This window comes from Ambystoma mexicanum, chromosome 8 (genome assembly GCF_040938575.1).
Source record: "Ambystoma mexicanum isolate Mex_15411 chromosome 8, UKY_AmexF1_1, whole genome shotgun sequence".
Taxonomy (NCBI): Eukaryota; Metazoa; Chordata; class Amphibia; order Caudata; family Ambystomatidae; genus Ambystoma; species Ambystoma mexicanum.
Window position 1 is genome coordinate 515827233 of NC_090929.1, and position 21977 is coordinate 515849209.

The 21977-nt window shown below is 44.3% G+C and overlaps 1 protein-coding gene across 2 annotated transcripts in view; it reads left to right on the plus strand.

Annotated features, from left to right (window-relative positions):
- RER1 (retention in endoplasmic reticulum sorting receptor 1) overlaps window positions 1–21977 on the plus strand; it is a 268578-nt gene that overhangs the window by 209091 nt on the left and 37510 nt on the right. For both annotated transcript variants that reach the window (XM_069610189.1, XM_069610188.1), the window contains exon 5: window positions 17848–17926. In XM_069610189.1, coding sequence (XP_069466290.1) covers window positions 17848–17926 — 79 coding nt within the window. The remainder of the gene's footprint in view (window positions 1–17847; window positions 17927–21977) is intronic.

Below are 21977 nucleotides of genomic sequence, written 5' to 3' on the forward strand. Positions count from 1 at the left end.
AGGGGTCTTCGTGAGCATCATTGGTGAAAACTGTATACTCCTACTGTACAGCCTGGAAACCGCCAGTCTTCTTGGCACGTGCCTGTGAGCCAGAGAATACCTTTTGCGACACACAACAGAGCAAGAGACTGTCTTTGTTTTTGTTTTCATCAAACCAGATCACACAACGTGTCAGTCCCCTATGAAACTAACGGGACATACCTCTGTCGAAGTTTTCTTTTTGTTTTGGTTAACACAGAATCCCGCCAAGAGTCAGTCCCATCTAGAGCTAACGGGACACACATCTCTTGAAAATTAAGGAAGAAGAGAATTCTTTGTTTCAACCCTATGCTAAGGAACACCCGCATTCGAAAGACCCAAGAGCAATTGGAGTCTTTCTTCCTCATCCCGGTTGTGCAAGGTTAAGAAAGCAAAGAATGTAAAACAAGTAGACAGTGAAAGAAGCCTTGGAGGGAACTACAAGAACTGTTGACGTTATAATTAAGTTAGCCTGGAGGAGCCTTTCCAAGAATGGGGAACAAGCTATGAGAAGTTAGCCATTCTCCGAGCCCCACTGGAGTGTTTTGGAACATTGTTCCCTGAAAGACACATACCCAGGAGAAGAGTCATTAGATTAGAATTTATGTTTAAGTGGTAGGGATAGAATAGGAGTTTGGACTAGGACGGTGAACCTTTTGATTTGCACTATATGGACTTCCTGACTGTCTGAGTTTTAGTTTGTGTGAGGTAGGGGAAACCATCTCTAGTTGGGGATGGATAGGTTTTTTGGTTGTTAATAAAAGTATATAGCAATCGCTATACTCCATTTGGTCAGACTCCTCATTCCGTGGCGCCACACTATCCACTGCTTGATAGCTAGCTCAGATGAACTTGTGAAATTCTGGTCGGCTGTGTTTTGGGAGTCTCTGAAATCCCCTACCCAGCCCAGACCAGTTCCAAGTACTACTCTGCACTTCCTTGGTTCTGGACAGAGCTACAAATGTGCATGACTATATATGGATATGGCCATTTTCTAGCTTGCATGGGAGGAAGACTGCCAACAAAGTCAACAAGCCATTAAGATAGGACTTGAACAACGAGGCTTGCCATTTTGACCACCATATTGGACAAAATACTACAATGTGGTGCAGGATTGTACTTGGAAATGTGAAAGTGGTATCACTGTCAGTGAGCAACACTGCTTAAAATGCACGCAAGGGAAACTGAAAGATCGGACGGTGTCCCCCTGTACTACTTTTCTTAAGGGAGGTAGTAGTGCTACAAAAAATAATCCATATGGTACCGGGCTCCCCCTGCACCAATAACCTTAGGGACAAAGCAGTGCCCCTAAAATGAAAGGAGTTGTACAAGTCAGGCTGAAAAACCCATCACCTAATAAAAAGAGGTCAGGGTCACACAATCAGTCAACAGGTCAGTCAGCTGCTTCATGCTGGCATGTATGAACTACATCTTGAGATCTTAATAGGCACACATTTCTGGCTGGTCAGAGGAGAGTTTGGTGTCTGGTTGCATGTCATTCCAATGTGGTGTTGGGTTTCTTGGAGAGGGTCTCAACAACAGTACACGATGTCCCCTGCTGATGTGGATTTGTATTTCTACTTAATAGAGAGATTGCAGTGTGCTTCAAACACTGAACAGAATAATAGATTGTCAGTAGTAGCAATCGCATTACTGGGTGCTTTAAAAAGTGGGGGTGAAGTATAATGAAAGATGCATAAACCAATTGGTGGAGAGGAAGGAGCTTGGAACATTGAAATGGGTGCTGCACAGACTTGGCAGATTCAAGCTCTAGTGTGAGACTGTCAATATTAACACAACATCTATCATATTTACTGTTGGGATCATTGGGAAGGGATAGTGACACTGGTTGTAGGGAAATGTTTCAAGTAGATCTCCATTGAGGATGATTTTGAAACTTGACAGTTTGGGGATGTTCTTGATCTCTGTGATAAGGTGCTCCAGTGATGGGGCAGAATGGAAAGTGATGGGAAATGGAAGGTAGAGCAAGGGATGGAGAGGACTTGTGACCTGTAAGGGATCAAGAGTAAGACTTGGACACTGTGGCATTCGGGTGATTGTTAAAGAGCGGGTTGGGGAAATCCTACCTATCCCTAACTTTAGGAGGGGTTTCCCTGTCTCAACAAAACTAAGGAACGCCTGTGTCAAAATGACAAAAAAACAAGTTCTCCATCCTGTGTCCAAAATCCTAACTTCACCCTCACGCACTAAACTCAGTATAACGTGAAGGGAAAATGTCTTTTAGCTGATCACTGTTGGGGAAGATTTTCATATAAATGATGAATCTTCCTGACTTGTGTGAACCCCAGAACTTTTTGCTTCTACTGGTGGATTCTTTTTCCTTATACCTCTGTGAGTGGGAACCTTTTTCCACACTCCCCGAATCTTTTACTCTTTTTATGGGTGTCGTTTTTAGGATTCTCCATAGTGTCTTTTAAAAGTTATCCTCTTTGACAGCTTTTTGTCAATAAGTCCCTATTGTGTCTGGGTTGCCCTAGGGGCTCCCCTTTTAGCTTTCTCTGGCTAACCTTGGGAGAACTACGGTTTCCAAGGGTAGAAAGGATCTTTGGATCCCTTTTTACATTTTTATTAGGTGAGACCAGCACCCCCACCCTATGTGGAGTTCTGGTGAGATACTGAGTACCCCCTTTCTCAGTTTAAATGAAACATTTATGTTACAAGGACAAACTTACCTTTAATGACTGGTGGCAGTGAACTTTATTTATTTGGTGCACCTTTACCACGGGCTGTTTGAACAGCCCCAGTAAAGGCACCCATGGGTGCTCGTTTTACCAAAATGGACCCTGTATTCTTTTTTTTGCCATTTTAGCGTTTCTGTCCTTTATTGTTCCTTCTCCTGACCTGCAGGGACGGGCAATTCCTTTTGTTTGATTTTTATCTTTGGCGGGGGACCTGTGAACTCCCTGCCCAGGCTCCAGAGTGGCTGTGAAGGCAGGAAGTGAGGAAGGAGTCCTTTCTCTTACAGCCTGAGTGTGAGAATCCAGTTCAAACTGGGAGTTTGGCTGTCCTGAAATGATTGCCAACCCCCCCCAAGTTTGAATGTTGCTAGGCTGTTTGATTGCTGAGTAGTTCATGTGAAGAGCATCTTATTTAGAGCCTTCCCTCCGATTCCTGCTGCAAAAGTCCTTCCAGAGTCTTGTCGTCAATCTTCTTGGTAAAGGAATTCAACGAGTGGCGTTTTGGCTGCAGCTCCTGAAGTCTTCTTGCTGGAACTTCTTCACTGATAAGGTACTCTGCCGGCTTAGGTATTTAGTTACCTTAAGCCTGAGTGATTCTTGTTTATCTTTGGCGTGCTGCAGTGCTGGGGAGGCCACCCATCCAGTTCGCCCATGCCCACTGCTGGAATCTTCCTAGGGTGTCTTCTGTGAAGCCCCTAGATCCCCCCTCCCCCCATCTAATTTTTAAAGTGAACTACTTACTTGCCCAGTTTTCCTCAGGAATTTTGACTTCATCTGCAACTGAGCCTTATCTGAACCTGCCTACTGCTAGTTCCTCGACCACTAGGGCCATTCTTCTGCCTCTGAGAGAACTAATGTACTAGAATTTGGAGGGGCTGGATAATTAAAAGGGGTGTGCCTTTTAAAGTAAAACAAGTGCTCAAAAGTGTACTTACTTTTAACAGAGTTGGTTGGTAACTTTAAACTCTCTGAGTGTATAGTTACAAAAAGTTATTACTTACCTTAGCTATGTTTTGCCATGCTGAAAAGTATGTATAGGATTTACTTACCTTGAATGAGCTCTGTGTCTTCTTAAATAAGTAATGTCTAAGTCTTACTTTGCTTAGAAACGGTCTCGCCATTCTAACTGAAAGTATGATATATGATATGATAGTTTATTTATATAGCACCTTCACACAATGTATTTCAAAGCGTTCGAGGCAAGGGAGGGAACAAGGGAAAATACAATGACATTCTTACAGGCCATGAACAGTAAGGATGTGAAATTAACTATCATACTCGGCCTGACGACATTTCAGATAGTGCAAGGGCTAAAACATAGATAAGGAAGGGAGGGGGAGAGTGGGAAGGAATTGGAAACAGACAGGCGACTACCGTACTAGGCCTGACGACATTTCTGGTAGATCCGGAGAAAAACAAGAGGTGAGGGAGAGGGGTGCAGAAAGTTAGGGTTACTAGGCCTGATGACATTTTAGATGGTGCTGCAGGGAGGTGGGGAGGAGCGGCAAGTAAGGGAAGGGAGGAGGAGACAGACGAGGTTGTTATCATACTAGGTCCAGGGACAATTCTAATACAGTAAGTGCATAGAAGAAAGTAAGGGGAGGAGATAGGAAAAGGGAGATGAGAGAACAGAGCGTAATCGGTCAAAAAGAGTGGAGAAGCAAGAGAGGAGAGCGAATACAATTGTTGAAGTCAGTAGTAACACATAATGTTGCAAGCCAGGATACAAGATGAAGATGGGAACGTCCTGATTCAGGGCCACCATGAGTACAAGATGCAAAGGAAGTTCAGCATGAGAGTTGAGCGGGTGACGCAGCGTGAATCAATGAAGTCCATAAAAGTCAATTCCAGCATTGGCCACAAGATGGTGATGGTGGAATCAGAATGTGACGGTGATGGTGGAATCAGAATGTATCAGGACAGACTCCTGCAGAAGTAGACTGGAGAGGTCTGGGGGAGAGCAGGGTAGAAGAATCAAGCAAAACAGGCAATAGGAAAAGGAAGAAAGGGGGAGGAGGATGTAGACTTAAGTAGACGGAAGGATAAGTTACTCACTTGCGAATTGGGTTCCCCTCTTCCCAAAAGTAATACTGTTGCTTACACTTATTATTCCTGTTATTGTATGAATGTCCCCAATTGGGTCTTGCTTCCCCTGACTTGCTGTTAGCCTGTACAGAATAAGACTGCTTAGGTTATACTTATGGTTTAGGTTGCTGGTAGCGCCTTACAAAAATATAGCAATTTCACTTACCTTGAGTTAGCTTTGTGCACATCTAAAATAAGTTACAAAGTTCTTTCTTGCCTTAGTCTGTGCACTGAAAAGCAACTGTAATTGAAGATTACAAAAAAGGGTTTACTTATCTTGAGTATAACTGTGTTATCCCAAAAGAAGTTATAGGTTTTTACTGTTCCTAGAATAAGTGTGTCCCTCTTCTGCAAAATTTATTGTCAAGTTGATATTACTATGTGATTTCTTGGTGAGTGTCACAGTACAACTGTTATGGTCTACTACCCTTGAATTACTGTATCTAATCTAAAAGTAATTATTAGTGTGACTTCTAGAACTCATGTTAGTTGTTCCAAATAAGGTTACATATGTTGGCCTGTGTGCCTTCAAGCATAGTGGTGTGTTTTGATAAGTGTTTGACAAGTACTTACCCCAAGACCTAACATGACCTATATGTGTATTTATAATAAACCTTTATTTTGTATAATACTCATGGTTGTCAGTGTTTCTATTGTATCCGTGGTGTACTACAAGTTCAATGTACTTCCCTACAGCCGTCTCTCCCTCCTAAAATAAGACTGGCTACTCTGTCTACGCTACAGATGGACTTCAGAAAAACTGTCCTAACAATCACCTGCAGTTCCTTTCCAAAGATGCAAGTTCCAAAGTGTAAAAGAAACCAACCAAGTTTATTTATTTATGTATTATTTGTATCAGTTGAAGGGGTTCCTCCCTTCCCATGGATTGATTTCTCTGTTTTCAATGTTCTTCACTTTCACATTACCATACTCCACAACCTCAAAGGGGATGACTCTTCCCCTGAGTTTCCTCTGGTTTACACAGTTCATCAACTCAAGATATACGATTACTCTCTTGTTCTCCCTTTTCGTTATACCATTCCACTCTCCCTTGAGAATTTCCCAGTTCCACAATTCACAGCTTCCAGGGTTATGCTTCTTCCCATGAACTTTCTTAGCTTTTCCACAATTAACAGGTTTCACAATTCACAGGCTCAAGGGGTATGCTTCCCCTGAGTTTTCTTGACTTTACCACAGTTCACCAACCTCACCTGCAAAAGGGGACGGAGATTCCCTTCCCCTATATTCCACACATTTGGGGAACTGCTTTCCCCCTTTTCCAAGTTCATTCTTGATTGGGTGTGGGTCCCATAATCGCTGTATGCCCGATTTACTCCTGCCAGGACTTTCTTGCTTGGTCAATTGGGTGTGGGTCCCAGACTAGCTATATGCCTGGTTTACTCTCCTGCCAGCACCTTTTTATTTTGTCACTTGGGTGCAGGTCCCAGACTCGCACTGCTCATCGGTGATCATCTCTTTCATATAGTTCCAAGATTCTTTAATTATACTTTTCATATATTGGGTTAAGGACCCCTCTTCATTCATCTTAGTCTCTTTGCTCAATCGCCCCGGTCTCCCAGCTCCTTTGTTTGGGCTTACAAGTTTCATCAATGATACGCAGCATCTGCCATGAATCGCCCGGTGTCACATGCTCGCTCTCTGGACTCACCCGTTTTCATCAGCTTCTTCGGCGTCCTTCGTGTTTCACTGTTCTTGCTGTGGCTTGCTTGCTGGTTGGGAGGGCGTCCCATGTGCTGTCCAGTTCCTGCTTTGCCTCCTTAACCTTGCCACTCCTACTGTCCGTGGCACAAGTGCAGCAAACCTACCGCTTCCAGACTTCCCCGGACCTCACCTCCAGCAGCTTCTCTGCTCTGTAATGCAGCCTGCTCTCCTTCGGTGTCCCGACTGGGAAGTGAGTCTTTCTCTTCAGGTGTGGTGTTTTTTAATGTCCCAGCACCTGTTATCCTTTTCCAAAAAATAGAGCAGAGCATTTGCTTTCCTGTTCTAGTGATCTTCATTACCCCAGTCCTCTTTCTCGTCTCTGTGTTATCAAGCAAAGGAGAATGTAAATAGAGTTGATGATTGGTCATGACTGGCGGTTCTACACTCACACTACAGTAAGCCACACATGAATGGGAAGGCACGTCGGCATTACCAGGGGCTAAAGAAACAGGGAAATGCCTGCATTGACCCAGCAAGACTACTCCTTCTCCCTGGGGGTTGTCTTCCCCCATGTGGTCCTCCTGCAGATAGACACCCACAGGGTCAGAGTCGGGTAGCTTCTCCCTTTCCCTGGCCATATGAGGGAAACTTCCCTCTAGGAAAGTAGTGACAACATTTGCTAGATGTATCACAGACCTCAGTAGAGTAGTGAGAGATGGAGTCAGCAAGGTGTGGAGCAGCGAGTGCTCATGGATAGATTTAAAGACCAGATGAAAGAATTTAGAAATTGAGTAGTATGCATGTTCATGGAAAGGAAGCCCACTTGAAGGCAAGCAGAGGTGAGAGAGGATCAAAGGAGATAAAATGGTGCGGGTGGAAAAATTAAGAAATATCTTTAGGGGGAAAAGCAGTAGAATAGGAGACAAGGTTAAAGCTAGAGCAGTAGCCTAGTTTGCTGATGACAAGTGCGGAAATCGGAGGTTTAGTAGAGTGAAGAGTGAGGTGGGGACTGATTTTCTTGATGTTGAGATGGTTAAGCCTGACAGTTGTGTAATTAGAGGTGGAGTTTGAGATTTCTGTCAGAGGAGCCCTAAGTTGTAAACCGTGGGGTATGGGGTGAGAAATCAGGGGTGTAAGGGAAATATGGGGGAAGGGAAGGGGATTGGCTCCATTTTTATAGGAGCTGATCATCAGGCAGCAAAGTACTTCCAGTGACGTGCAGCACCAAGATAGCCGATGATGGTGGATGATAGTTACGGGCAGAGGAGAAGATGATTTGAGGTATCTTAAACAGAGGATCAGAGTATGCAAAAGATCTGGGGATTTTTTCAACATAGGAAGTGTGGCACATGAATAGAAGGTTGCCATGGCCATATACGTTTGGGATACCTACAACGGGAGAATGGCAGTGGGTGTGCTAGTGGTCCAGAGAGAGCGAGGAGCGGTGGTCCAGCTATAATGCAGTACATCTGAGGCATGTGTGCTGAAACACAGATGAGTGAGTGCAGAGTAGAAGGGGATGGTCAGTAGTGTTCAAGGCAGCAGAGAGATCTGTAAGAATTAGATGAGAAGTGACAGTGATGAGCAGTAGTGAGGAAGTTGGAGGTGTAGCACTGATGCGTGGATCATATTCCTGGTTCACAGATTTTAGGGGGTTGCTGAGTTTGTTAGTTTCTAAGTAGATGCCATTGCAGGTTGAATACCACACATTCCAATATGTGTAGTTAGGGAGAGTAGTAACAGTGCAATGGTTTCCAGATTGTTTGCGTTAGTGATTTAGTGATTACACACTTGTAGCCCAAGTGGACCCGGTGCTGATGGAAAGAGCATATAGATGGCCTAATGGTTCAAATCTGCTGTGAACTGTTTTTTTTTTTCCTTCCTCCCCAATAGCAAATGGACACCTGCCACAGTTAATGAACATTGGATAAAGGATACATTTGATTTGGTTCCCCCCTTCCATCTGGAGTTTTGTCATTTATATTATCATGTGCAATTTAGGAGTAGAAGATAACCTTTCAGTTAACAAGTGGCCAATTGTCACCTCTGTAGAAATCACTGAAGTTCACTTCCACATCAGGGGCCGAAAGCAATGCATTATCGGTATCTACTTGTGATGAAATGCTCCTTTCGAATGGATTGTGTCCTCCCACGTATTCCTCATCTTGTGATAATTTGTTATCTCCAGCTTCGCTGCTTCGGAAAAAAAAATTCTCGGCAGAGGGTGCTGTGCTCGACGTCGTGGCGTTGATTGTCCCTCGACGGACTCTGTCGACGTCACCAATGGTATAAATAGCTCGAGCCGCGCCCGTTGCTTCAGTTCCGTCTTTCCGATCGTTTCGCTATCGAGAACGGCGCGCTTCTATTTTCTGTGAAGAAAATGTCGTCATCGCCAACTCCTTCGACACCCAAGACGGCGCTCAAGAAGTGTGTAGATTGTGGATCTAAAATGTCGATCACCGATCCCCACCGGATTTGTCTCTGGTGTCTCGGTTCCAATCACCGACTGCGGGTCCTGTCAATCCATGACCGAGAATGCTCTTCGTGAAAGGAGAGGTAAACTGTCGGTGGGGAGGGAAGCCTCTAAGAAGGCTATGTCAAAAAGGCATAAGAAAGCGACTGATTCGAAGGAATCGGATCGCCATAGGCACTCAAAGAGATCTCGATCTAGGAGTAGATCGAGACACTCTTCGCCATCTAAAAAAATGAAGAGGATACATAGATCTCCCTTATCATCATCATCATCTTCTTCAGAGTCGACCGAAGAAATTCGATGTCCGACAAAATCGGATTCTCCCAGCAAGTGGGAGGAATTCCGCAAAAAGATGATGGAGCTTTTCGAGAATGCGGCCCCGACCCCCTCGAAAGACCCTTGAAAAAGCCATCCCCCTAAAGTCGCTCCATTGGACGACAAAGGGAAGTCCAAGACTACCATGGCAAAGACCGGTAGCGTCGAGGAATCTAAAAGAACTCTAGTCAACGTAAATCCGTCGAAGACTCTTCGAGAGTCGAGCACTTCTTCAGTGCCATGCAAAAAACACAAGCTGTCGAAGACTTCGTCGACGCCCTCGGCGTCGATAATTTCGACTCCAAAACCAAAAACATCCTCGACGCCAGTATCGAAGTCATCTTCGAAGTCTTCGAAGACCCCTTCGACAATCTCAAAGGATTTATCAATTCCTTCGACGCGGATAGTAGAGGAAGAAAGGAAATTCCCTCCATTGCCCAGATCAGACTTTTTCAAGTCTTTGTCAGCAATTTATGAAGAATCTGCTTCAGAAGAGGACGAAGGTACTCCTCTAGGAGTTTCTTATGGTACAAGACAAGTTCCTGAGGAACTTATTGATCAGGAATCTAGAATGAGAGACCTGGGTGATACTCTTCATTCTGCCAGTGGAATTGACACATCCCCAGAAATAGAGTTCGCCAGACCTGATTCTGCAGAGCATGCAGATGCTGGGTACAGGAGTCTTATGTCCAGGGTAATTGAGTATATGGGTTGGGGTAATACTTCACCCATTTTTGAACAAGATGATATGATGGATATAATCAAGGGACCTCAGAAAGATCCTGTTCTCCCTTTCCACAAGGCCCTTCAAAGGACTGTGGAGAAAAACTGGGAGAAACCAGAGAGTATTGCTGCTGCAGATAGCACTTTTCCAAAAAAATATAGACCAGCTGGAACGGATCCTGAATATTTGAATAAACATCCAACCCCAGAGAGTTTAGTCATTCAGGCAGCATCCACTTCAAAACAAACTGCTTATCCAACTATCCCTCCAGATAGAGAGGATAAAAAAGTTGATGCCTGGGCACGTAAAGTTTTCACGTCAGGCAGTATGGCACTTAAGTCGGCAAATGTCACCTGTACCCTAGCCAGGTTTACCCATACCCTGTGGGACTGTATTTCGGTGGCGGCTGATCATATTCCGGAAGGCGAGGAAAGGGAAGGCTTCCTGAATATAGTTAAAGACGGGAAGGAGGCAATGGGGGAATGTCTCCAGTCTGGACTGGATACTGCTGATAGTATCAGCAGATCCATGGCTGCAAGCGTTGTGCTTCGCAGGTTTGCGTGGTTGAGGAAGTCAGGGTTTGCACCAGACGTGCAAGCTAGACTCCTCAACATGCCCTTTGATGGCTCGAGACTCTTTGGCAGAAAGGCCGATGAAAGCCTAGAAAAACTTCAGACCTCGAAAGCGGCAGCTAAATCACTTAGCGCCAGCCTCTAAAATGCTATTCCGGCTCATCTTCCTGGAGGGGTCGTTCTTTTCGATACTACTCTTTTGGTAGAGGAAGAGGACAGGCTTCTCAAAGGGGCAAAAGAAACTTCCCTCGTGGAGCACGAGGAAGAGGTGCAAAATCAGCCTCAGGAGCGGCATCTGTACCCTCAGCCACTCTTGCATCCGCCTCCAAATCCCTCTGAGACCTTGTTGCACAAAACACCAATGGGAGGCAGGATCTCTCAGCATCTGAAGGAATGGCGGGGCATTACCTCAGATGCTTGGGCACTGCAAACAGTAGCCCAAGGTCACTGCCTCCCCTTCCAAAAAAGGCCTCAGAATCGTCCACCGGGAGCCAACTCCGCCAAAATTCAGGATCCGCTCCTGTTGCAGGAAATTTTAACCCTGCTAGAGAAAGATGCCATAGAACTGGTACCTGTAGCGGAGAGGAACAGGGGTTGGTACTCCCCATATTTTCTCTTCCCAAAAAAGGACGGAAAACTGAGACCCATCTTGGACTTGAGAAACTTGAACAAGTTCCTCATGAAGGACAAGTTCAAGATGGTGACTCTTTCTCAGATCCTTCAGGCTCTCCAACTCCAAGATTGGTTGGTATCATTGGACATTCAGGATGCTTACTTTCATGTACCAATTCATCCAAAGCACAGAAAGTACCTGAGGTTCGCGATTGGCAATTCTCATTATCAATTTCGAGTTCTGCCATTCGGGTTGACCTCCGCCCCAAGGGTTTTCACCAAACTGTTGGCGGTTGTGGCAGCAAGTCTCAGGAGAGGGGGCATTCACATCTACCCCTACCTGGACGATTGCTTGATCAGAGCAAGTTCTCCAGAACAAGCTCAGGAACATCTTTCGATCACCTGCCACTTCCTCCACAAATTGGGCTTCTCCCTCAATTTCAAGAAGTCCTACATGATACCATCCCAGAAGCTCCAGTTTATCGGAGCAGTCTTGGACACTTCCTCGGGAAAAGCCTCGCCTCCCGAGGTGAGAGCTCTCCACATCCAGCAGATGGTAACAAAATTCCAGAATGCCCAACGTCTACCGGCCTTGGATTTTCTCAGGTTGCTTGGCCTCATGGCATCCTGCATTTTCGTAGTACCAGAGGCCAGGTTGAGAATGAGATCCCTTCAATGGGCACTCAGAAATCAGTGGTCCCAGTTCTCAGGGAATATGTTGGATCTTCTGCAAGTCCCGCGCGCAGTTGCTCAGGATCTTCTATGGTGGGCTTGCAACGACAACATTCTCAAGGGAGAGTCTTTTTGGCAACCATGGCCGGAGATAACAGTAGTGACGGACGCCTCACTCACGGGGTGAGGAGCACACACCAACGATCTGACAATCAGCGGTCGTTGGTCTCCATCGGAGTCCAAACTACACATCAACCTTTTGGAGCCGAGGGCAATCGGACTAGCTCTGAAGGCCTTTCTGCCCTCTGTACAGGGAAAGAATGTCCTGATAATGACGGACAACACGGTGGCCATGTACTACCTCAACAAAAGAGGAGGAGTAGGGTCACTACCACTGTGCAGAGAGGCAATGCAGCTATGGTTCTGGGCAATACGAGAAGGAATCTCTCTATCGGCAATTCACCTAGCCGAAGAGAAGAACACGGTGGCAGACGCTCTGAGCAGGCAGAGCACGGTCTCTCACGAGTGGGAGATAGCTCAGGAAGTCCTTCTGGAGATCTTCACCCTTTGGGGAACCCCTCAAGTGGATATGTTCGCCACCATGATCAACCGGAAGTGCGATCAGTACTGCTCAAGGGAATTTCCTCAAAGAGGAGCTCTGGGAGCGCATTCGTAGTGGAGTGGAAGTTTCCACTGCTGTACGCGTTTCCCCCAGTCCCCCTGATTCCTCAAGTAATCAGGAGGTTGAGAAAGTTCAGGAAAACCATGATCCTAATTGCCCCAGATTGGGCCAGGAGGACGTGGTACCTGGACCTTCTGGACATGTCCATCTGCCCTACAACACGTCTTCCGCAAAGAGAGGATCTTCTCTCGCAAGAGGAAATTTGGGTTCTTCATCCAGAGGTCAAGACACTCAACCTTCACGCATGGTTTCTGAGAGGTTGAGATACAAGGATTGGGATCTTTCGGCCAGAAGACCAGCAACAAAATCTTTGTACCGATGTCGCTGGAACAGGTTTAGTAACTGGTGCAAAGACAAGGATGTGGACCCTTTTCAGTGTGGCACCCCAATGGTGCTTTCTTTTCTATTACATCTAGCTAATCTGGGGCTCCAGATAGGAACAATCAAAGGATACCTTGCTGCGCTGTCCATTTTCAAGCGCTCTTCGGAAGAGGTTTCATATTTCAAAATACCGTTAATCATTCAATTCTTAAAAGGGCTTACTAATGTATACCCTCCAGTACCTTTTCATGTACCAACTTGGGATTTAAATTTAATACTAAAATTCTTGACTTGCATACCTTTTGAGCCTCTGCATTCATGTCCATTGAGGCTTTTAACTCTAAAAACTGTCCTTCTTGTGGCCCTATCATCAGCCCGCAGGGTTAGTGAACTTCAGGCTCTCTCATGCAAACCACCATATACTATTTTTTATAAGTTAAACCTTCGTTCTTACCAAAAGTAGTCTCGGACTTCCATTTGTCACAAAAAATAGTACTACCAACTTTTTATCCTCCTCATCTGGGCAAGGAAGAGGAGAGATTACACAGACTAGATCCCAAAAGGGCTCTTAGTTTTTACATCTCAAGGATGGCTAAATTGAGACCAGATGACCAACTATTCGTGGGTTATACTAGTCATAAATTAGGCTTATCTGTAACAAAACAGACCATTTCCCGCTGGATCATATTAGCCATAGTTGAATGCTACAGATTAGCGGGAAAAGAACCACCAGATGGGCTTCGTGCCCACTCTACAAGGGGAATGGCTACTTCTGCGGCTCTAAAGAGGCTCTGCAGCAGATATTTGTGCAGCTGCAACCTGGAAAACAATGCATACTTTTGTTAAACATTATTGTTTGGATACTGCCTCCTCTAATGAGGGTTTATTTGCCAAGGCAGTTCTGCATTCTGTCCACGAAAACTGAAATTAGTACTCCCGCCTCCAAAATTGCTACTGCTATGGAAGCCTGTCACAAGATGAGGAATACGTGGGAGGACACAATCCATTCGAAGAACAAGTTACTTACCAACTGTAACGTTCTTTCGACTGGATGTTCCTCCCACGTATTCCTCATCGACCCTCCCATCCTACCCCACAGTACAGTTTACGTTTTCTTACATTTTCCTCTCACGAAGAATGTATCGGTCATGGGGCACGCCTGGGTGTTACTCCTATATGTTTCATCGAAAAAACAGAACTGAAGCAACGGGCGTGGCTCGAGCTATTTATACCATTGGTGACGTCGACAGAGTACGGAGTCCGTCGAGGGACAATCGACGCTACGACCTCGAGCACAGCGCCCTCTGCCGAGAATTTTTTTTACCGAAGCTGGAGATAACGAATTATCACAAGATGAGGAATACGTGGGAGGAACATCCACTCGAAAGAACGTTACAGTTGGTAAGTAACTTGTTCATCTGGAGGTGGTCTTCCAGCGGTGGCTAGTAGGTGGCACTCTGACATGTGCGGTCTGTTAACTGAAATTGCCTTTTTCTACACTCTCTCCCATACCACGTAGAGGGTTTTGTTTTTACTTTCTATTTTAAACCCACCATTGTATTGATGCTGTTGGGTACGCATGCTCCCATCACAAAGATGTCAACCTGTGTTAGGGAGATTTATATTTATTATGCTTTATCCCCTCTCCTAGTGTGACCTCCAGCACTTTTTGCTGGACTTCTGGACCTTTTTCATTATATCCTGAATGAGTGGAGACTTTTTCCACTCTTTCATTCTTATTTCCCTTGGCTTTTGAAACTCTGTTCTGTGTTTTACCTTAACTATGGAGTCTACTTTCCTCTATCTATTTAAAGGCATCAGTGTTTTACTTTTGCAGCACACAGTTCCTTATGGGCAGTGTTGCTGTGAATCCTTTGGGTTCTCCTTTGAGATTCTTTTCTTATCCTTACTAACTAAAGTTCTTAAGGATATAGGTATATTTTGTCTCCCTCCTAAAACGTTATGCTGTGAGAGATTGGCATACACCACGTTGTGGAGTGCGAAGGCGATACCTAGTATCCCCCTCCTCTCTGCTCTTGTGACTTTTTAGTCACACAGACCGCCTTTAAGTTATGGCTGGTGGTAGTGGATATGTTCTACCAACTATTGTGCTCTTTACTCTCGCAGACTGTATTCAGTCTTGGTTGTGCACAATAAGTCCACCTATGTTCTAATATGGTGGCTCCTTTCCTTTTTCACCATTTCCAGCATGGTGTCCTTTGTTAGCCCTTCTACCATTCTGGGAGGGGGAGGTCTGTGTTGTATGGTTGTGTGTTTTGCCTTTGGTGGAACCCCTTGGGTGTACCCGCCTAGGTTCCAGGGGTCCCGCTGTCTACTTGGACAGCACCCGCCCCTTTCTGTAAACTGCTGAGAGAGATTGCATAGGTGTGTGTGCTGAAACTGAATAAAAATGGAGTTTCCTGAGGTGAATGGCAAGTCGACCACTGGAACTTGAAGTAACGGAAGAAGACGACGACCAGACACGCCTGCAGACCCTTTGCAACACCGTGAATCGACCACTGATGTTCAGACCCTGTTTTATATCCAACAGAGGAGCACCCGAAGAAGACGATTGCTTCCCTTTGTCTGGTGGGACCAACCAGCCCTGAGACAAACTACAATCTGAGCCATATCCTGAGGTGTCGTGCCTTTCCCGAGCTCCAGACCATGAATACCAGGAGACCTCTGACCCAGTTGTAGTGAGTGCAACATCTTGCCAAGGCCGAATCCGTCCAAGTCTTTGCTGAGCTCCAGGTGTACCTCCGATCCAACTCATCCAAGTACCCTCACCAGAGTGCAGGACTTCATGAACTGAAGTAGATTGACCAGGCGCATATCATTTGTTGGTACTGCAGAAAAGACACTAAAACCCCAGACTGACCAGAGAAGACTAAGAAATCCATGCCAGAGGTCCTCTCTCTCGAGACTGCTGCAGAGACATCCTGTTCAGAGTCCTGCCTTTCGTCACCAGACCAAGGAATCCGGCGACCGGGTCTGTCGCTGCTGCACATTGGAGAATCCAGCCATGAAAATGTCTTCTAACCTAAGGTACTGTGGGGTGAAAAGTTATTGCTTACCTTTAACCAAGCAGTTGCTCCAGATCGTGGAGTGCACAAAGAGGTGTCCAGGGTGTCCATCCTTGCCTACGACCCAAGCTGTTGGCTTGTGTCCCTTCAGTGAGTCCTTTAACAGGGTCTCCAACGTTGTGTTAATTCTTCTAGCATCCTTAACTAGAGAATGAAAGTGTCCACATAAACCTTTGCTGTTCTGCTGCTTCGTAAGACTTTGAGCCTTTCCAAACTGACTTTTGAATAGAGTTCGGGATCAGACTTTGAAAGCTTTTGTTTGTGCAGAAATCGCCTCTAGAAGGTTGAGCTCTGCTACTGTTTGACTACCCAAACTTTGTTCTTCCTAAAAGGTTTTATCCTATGTGATTTTGCTAACTAAATACAATTACTGTATATCTTTGTCTGTGCTCGAGTGCGCTGTCGTACCGGGTATACGGTAGAACTGTCATTAGTGTCAAACTCGGTAACAAGTGTACCACGAGCACTGCCAACTAAGCAGTATTCATGTGTGGTGGTTGAGTGACCGAAATATTTTAAGACATTCCTTGTGTAAATATAATAAATATATATTTTAATATAAGTTTATTGGTGTAAGTGCTTCTTTGGACTACTGTACTAACTGGGTACAGTGTACTTAGCTACAGCTCACATCTTCCTCGTATGATAAGCCTGACTGCTCTGCTACTCTAGAAAGGTTCCTTGAGAAGGACAAGCTTATACTAAGAGTTGGGGACCTGTATGCCATTGGGATAGTTTTATGAAGTCTTACCTTAAGTGGACTTTAGGAAACACCCCCCCCCCTCGCCCCCTAACAACCTGCACCACACTGATGAGCCCCAATTTGGGTGAAACACTTATCTAGTTGGTTTGATGCATCCTTGAGAGGTGTTGCTCTTGGGATTAAAAAGCTTTGCATAAAATAGCACTTCCCTATAAAACCATGAATGATATCTAAAATGAAACTAAAATGCAAGCTTTTCGCTTACTTCGCCTACCAATTATGCTTCACACTGTGGCTCTGATCTCGAGGGAAACTTCCAGCGGTGGCTACTAGGTGTGTCTGTGGCATGTGTGGTTTAATTGAATTGGCCTATTCTACTCGCATTACAGGTGCAAGGATTTAAAGCCCTCTATAATATTGCCGTTTGGTGTCGTTCACAAAGAAGGAAGCAAACTGTTTTCTTGCAAGAGTAGAAGTCCTGTAGCAGTGCATGAAGTGGCGATGGATCCGAAACATGTTCCACTAACTTTGTCAATAGTGTAAATTAATGATATTACTGACCAGCATCGTGGCAATTCTATTTTTTTGCTGTTGAGAATCGGCCACTCGGGCCATTGGTTTACCGATCCCACGCACAATTTAAGAGCCAACTGTCATATATTGCTTTCATTTTCTGATGGGGATACAGCCTTTCTAATAGTCCTAAACAGATTAAAGATAAAATCACCATAAAGCCGTCAAGGAGGACCTTATCGGAAGAGATTTTGTAAAACCTTGGCTGTGCAGTCTGAGCTCACCTCGTAAAAGCAAGCCCAAAATGCAATATTTCAGAAAGCAGCATTAGGATTTTAAAATATGTGGTGAATGAAGCCAAAAAAATGTTGTTTTTGTAAAACTGCTATGCAGATTCTCATTGACTTCATCATTCAATGGGAATGGAGAATATAACAGGATACATGTATTCGTTTTTCCTTAACTGTGGCTAGGTTTCACAGACAGGCTTTCCAAAAATGATATCGGGCCACAATATACAAACTGGAAATGGGTGCGCTGTCATGTTTGTGTTTTTGTAAGATCTGACGGCTGCAGACTTGTGGTCCAGTTGTGATACTAGGCTGTGAATGGTCGATCGATGTGTATAATGGGGCACTCTTTTTGTTTTGTCATGCATCCACCAAACACACTGACATGATAAATTCCGACCTGTTTTGTTTGTTTTCTAGATGAAGGTCCTTCCTTGCCCACAAAACAAAATGAAGAATTTCGTCCATTTATCAGGAGGTTGCCCGAGTTTAAATTCTGGTGAGTCCTTATTTGGTATTTTTTTTTTCGTCTGATTTTGTATAGATGTTGAATAGAACCCAATAGTATTATTTTTCTATCCTTCCCTGTGGAACGGAACATCACTCTTACCCAGTTGGTTTAGCATACATTTGATGATAATTAGATTCGCAATTTCCACGTGAACCCGCTGGATTAGGGGTTAGAGGAAACTGTTCACAAGCCTCCTTTGTTGTTTAACAAACGCCTTGGAATCCCCCTTAGCTATCCTGGTTCGAAATTACAGCCTTAAAGGGTTTAAACCATCATATGAATGCTGTTTGGTTATTTTGTTTTCTGCAACCTGAGAACCAAAAAAGTTGAACGAAAGTTAATGAAACTGCTACACATGTCTGTTAAATCAGAATTCCCATTTTTGGGATTCTAGGACCACATTTTGTTTTCCTCGTCTTTTTCGGTTCAATGTCTTCTTTTTGGAGCCCAGGGGGACTTCTCCTGAAGTCCACCTGCCATTCGGTCCTTTTTTACCTTTTGTAAGGTATATGGTGTTGGCTCATTTTAGGGACAACCTCGGAGACAACCCAGCACTTTTGCTGGACTCTGGGATATTTTTCATCTGTTCTCCTGAGTGAGTAGAACTTTGCCCTACTCACTCATTCTTTTCGCTCTGAGATGGGAACCCTGTTTAACTGCTTTTATATTTTATTTTTACTTTAATGCAGTCTTGCTTTCCTCCAGGTATTTTTCTACAGGCATCTCTAATTCATTTTTGCAGCACACCACACCCTATGTGCAGTGTTCCCTGTAACTTTCTAGTTATAGCACCAGCCAAAATCAATTGGGCTGGTGACAGTGGATACATTTTTCTACCATTATGTGCAACTCACTCGCAGGCTATTTCCACAGCTGCAGTGAGGCACCCTTGGGTGACCATTTCCCAAAATGGCCGTCTTCTTGTTTCGCCGTTTTTAATTTGAGTGTGCCTTCTCGGCCCTTCTTCTACACTACCAGGTGTGGATGGGTCTTCCTTGAGTGTTGCCTTTGGCAGGAATCCTTTGTGAAGCCCGGTAAGGCTCCAGTGTGTCTGCTGTGGCAGGAAGGGAGGAAGGAGCACAACACTTATCTGGCCTTTGTCTTCAGGTATGCCTGGCTGGAACCAGCTTGAACTGGGAGGCTGGCTGTCTTGCAAGGACTGCCACCCCCAGGTGATTGACCGCTCCATAGGACTGAATAAATGGATTCCTGCATAAAAGATGATGGTTTTGGGACAGAAGGCTAAGTTGCCACTAGAACTGAAGATCCGAAAAAGAAGACCTCCATAGACGCCTGCAGGCTTGATGGGTTTTCTGGTTCTTCCCATAGCCTTGTTATTGTATGTTGTGTGCTTACCCTTGATATCGGACCCACATATAGACACTGGGATTAGGAGAAAAAAGTACAATGTGTCCAGTGCACACCTACTCTTAATACATATTTCAATACAGTAGATACACAAGGTAAAATGACAGATTTGGGTTGCACAAAGAGGATTTCTTGGACTTAGGGTATTTACTGCTAGTTCTCTTTCCTATTAATCACATGGATCTATTATTAGGATATAAGATTGTTTGTTCAGAATTCACAAGATATGTTTTCTTTACTTTCAGAATGCGTGATTTGACTAAGAGGTGACTAAATCTGGTCTAGCTGATTCACTATTTTCTGATTGCAATACTGGAGAAAAAGGAATAATTTGGATGTACTGGTGGTGGTCATGTAAATTGATATACTTCTGTAATCAGATTTTAATATCCTGTTGAGTTGATGCACATCAAGTGAAAGTTTATTTACTTTATTTACAGTTCTTTTGCTCCTGAAGACAGGGATCTGCCCCGAAACGCATTGAATTTTTATTCTGCACAAGTCTCCAAGTCTACAGTGTGGATTATTAATGTTTGATTGAAATTAAATGAACATTTTGAGATTGCATAATAATTGTTGCCTATTAACATAGCACAGAGGTGTGCAGGAGACAGACGGGGGAGTCCTATGATTAGGACACCATTTGTATATAAAGGAGTTAGGAGAGTCATTGTATCAGCTTTATTTGTTTAATAATACACTTGTATCTTTTTAATACCGTGTATTATTACCATAAGTACCTTTTTGAGCTGATAGTTTGATATAGGCTACTTTAGTAAAGGATATATTTATTCAGTATATTGGAGTAGTGTCTTTTCTTGAGTTACGTGGGTACTAATTGTACCGTTGTGGCGACCTACTACACCTACCTGATAATTAAGCCTAGTCGTTGTGACCATGTTATCTGCACTGAGAGGTTTGGCTTCCTTTTCTTAATAGGTGTTCTTCCCTGCCCACCCCCCGGATTACTAGTTGTAGCATTATTAACAGAGGGTGGTGCACAACTGCCTTAAAAATGTCATGTTAATTTTTTTCAGATGTAAAAAACCTATTGATAAAACCTGGGAAATGCTTAGTCCATGTTATGGCAGCTTGAGGTTTTCCATTTCAAATCATTTGTGAGAGGAAAGGAGCACTGGTAAAACTGGATTTATTTTTCTAAAGTTTAAAAAAAAGCTTTTTTCCTTCTTTTTGGATGGCCTAGAATTGCCTAGAATTTTTAGTTGAACTGGTTAGGTTAATGGCAAAGCACCTCTGCATTTGTTCTGTGTATGGCCTGTGTCTAGACAGTGTTGATTATCTGGTTGGGGTGCACCTTGAATGCTGCTAGCCTTGCTAAAAGACATCACAACAGTTTGGTGTACATCTGGCTTTTTTGCTTTGAACGGCATCTGAAATTGAGAAGTCGTGTTGGTAGTGGATCTGTGTTGATTAGGGTGGTATATTAGAGTCGCGTGTAATAGCTCCATGGTGTGGTGTTGCGTTTTAAGTGGGCCTTCAAGAGAAGCTTGCATAGCCTTTTTAAGGTAAGTGTAGATCTTCCAGAGATAAAAGTATGTTTGGGCTAGTGCACGCATCATGATTTTAAGGAAGTGGCATCTGTACAAGGTATTGCGTCACAACTTTATATCAGCATTGGGGCAATTAGCTATCCTCAAATCAACCATGATTCCAAGACCCCAATCAACTCTTGGGATGCAAAACAATTACTGCCTCTTGAATTGCTTAATTTCTTTGATATTGACCTCACTTTTTGCAGGCTTGAGAGCTGCTTTGCCCATACAATTGTGATACACAGCTTTTAAATACAGCATTTTGTTATGTGTCCAGATGTATATGATTCGCAACAAGCACAACGTTACTCACTGTACTAACTTGTACTCCGTTCTCCCTGCAGTTGTGTGGTATATCTGAAATCACCTGGTTTAAAGACTGTCATGTGTTTTGTCTTGCATAAGAAGCATTATTATTATTGAGGGCCGAGCGCGCACCTACTCTTCCTTTTAGTTTTATAGCCAACCAGCTTCCTTCTTCTGTGGGTTCTCCAAGTAGTTGGGTTGTGGCAATGGCAGTATGGTTGGGTCATCCGGAGGCAAGGGGCGTAAGCACTAGGAGGATAATGTGCGATGGGGTACAGAGTCTGTGCTTACTAAGACTTCTTTTAAGTCCCTTTTCATTCAGACTTGTGGGACATTCATCAGCATTCGAACCAGGGAAATACAAGGGGTTTAAGACAGTATGGCAAGAGACAAGATGTCTAAAATTATACTTCAGTGTAGCCTGGCCAATATAGACGTCCAATCTTGAGCTGAAATCCGTGGCCTAAGGCCATCATCAAGCAAGGGACATCTACTACTTACAATGTAACTTGGCTCAGAAAAGAGTCAAAAGCTTCCTTGGTCGTGATGGGGAAGTGCTCCTCTTTTTCCTTGGTGAGACAACACAGTCAGCAAATGAGACTTCAAGACTGCTTGCAGGGCGAGGAGCTAGTCTAATCCTGGATTCTAGAAACCCATTTTTTCATCTGTGGTATTCACAGAATATGCAGTTGTACGTTGTGATGAATCTAGTGAGCTCGTTAGTAAGACCTCGATATGGGCCTCCTCTCATGTGCACAGGGGAAGGCTGCCACTACCGATTCTGACCCTGGGGGTGGGAGAATCGCGAGGGA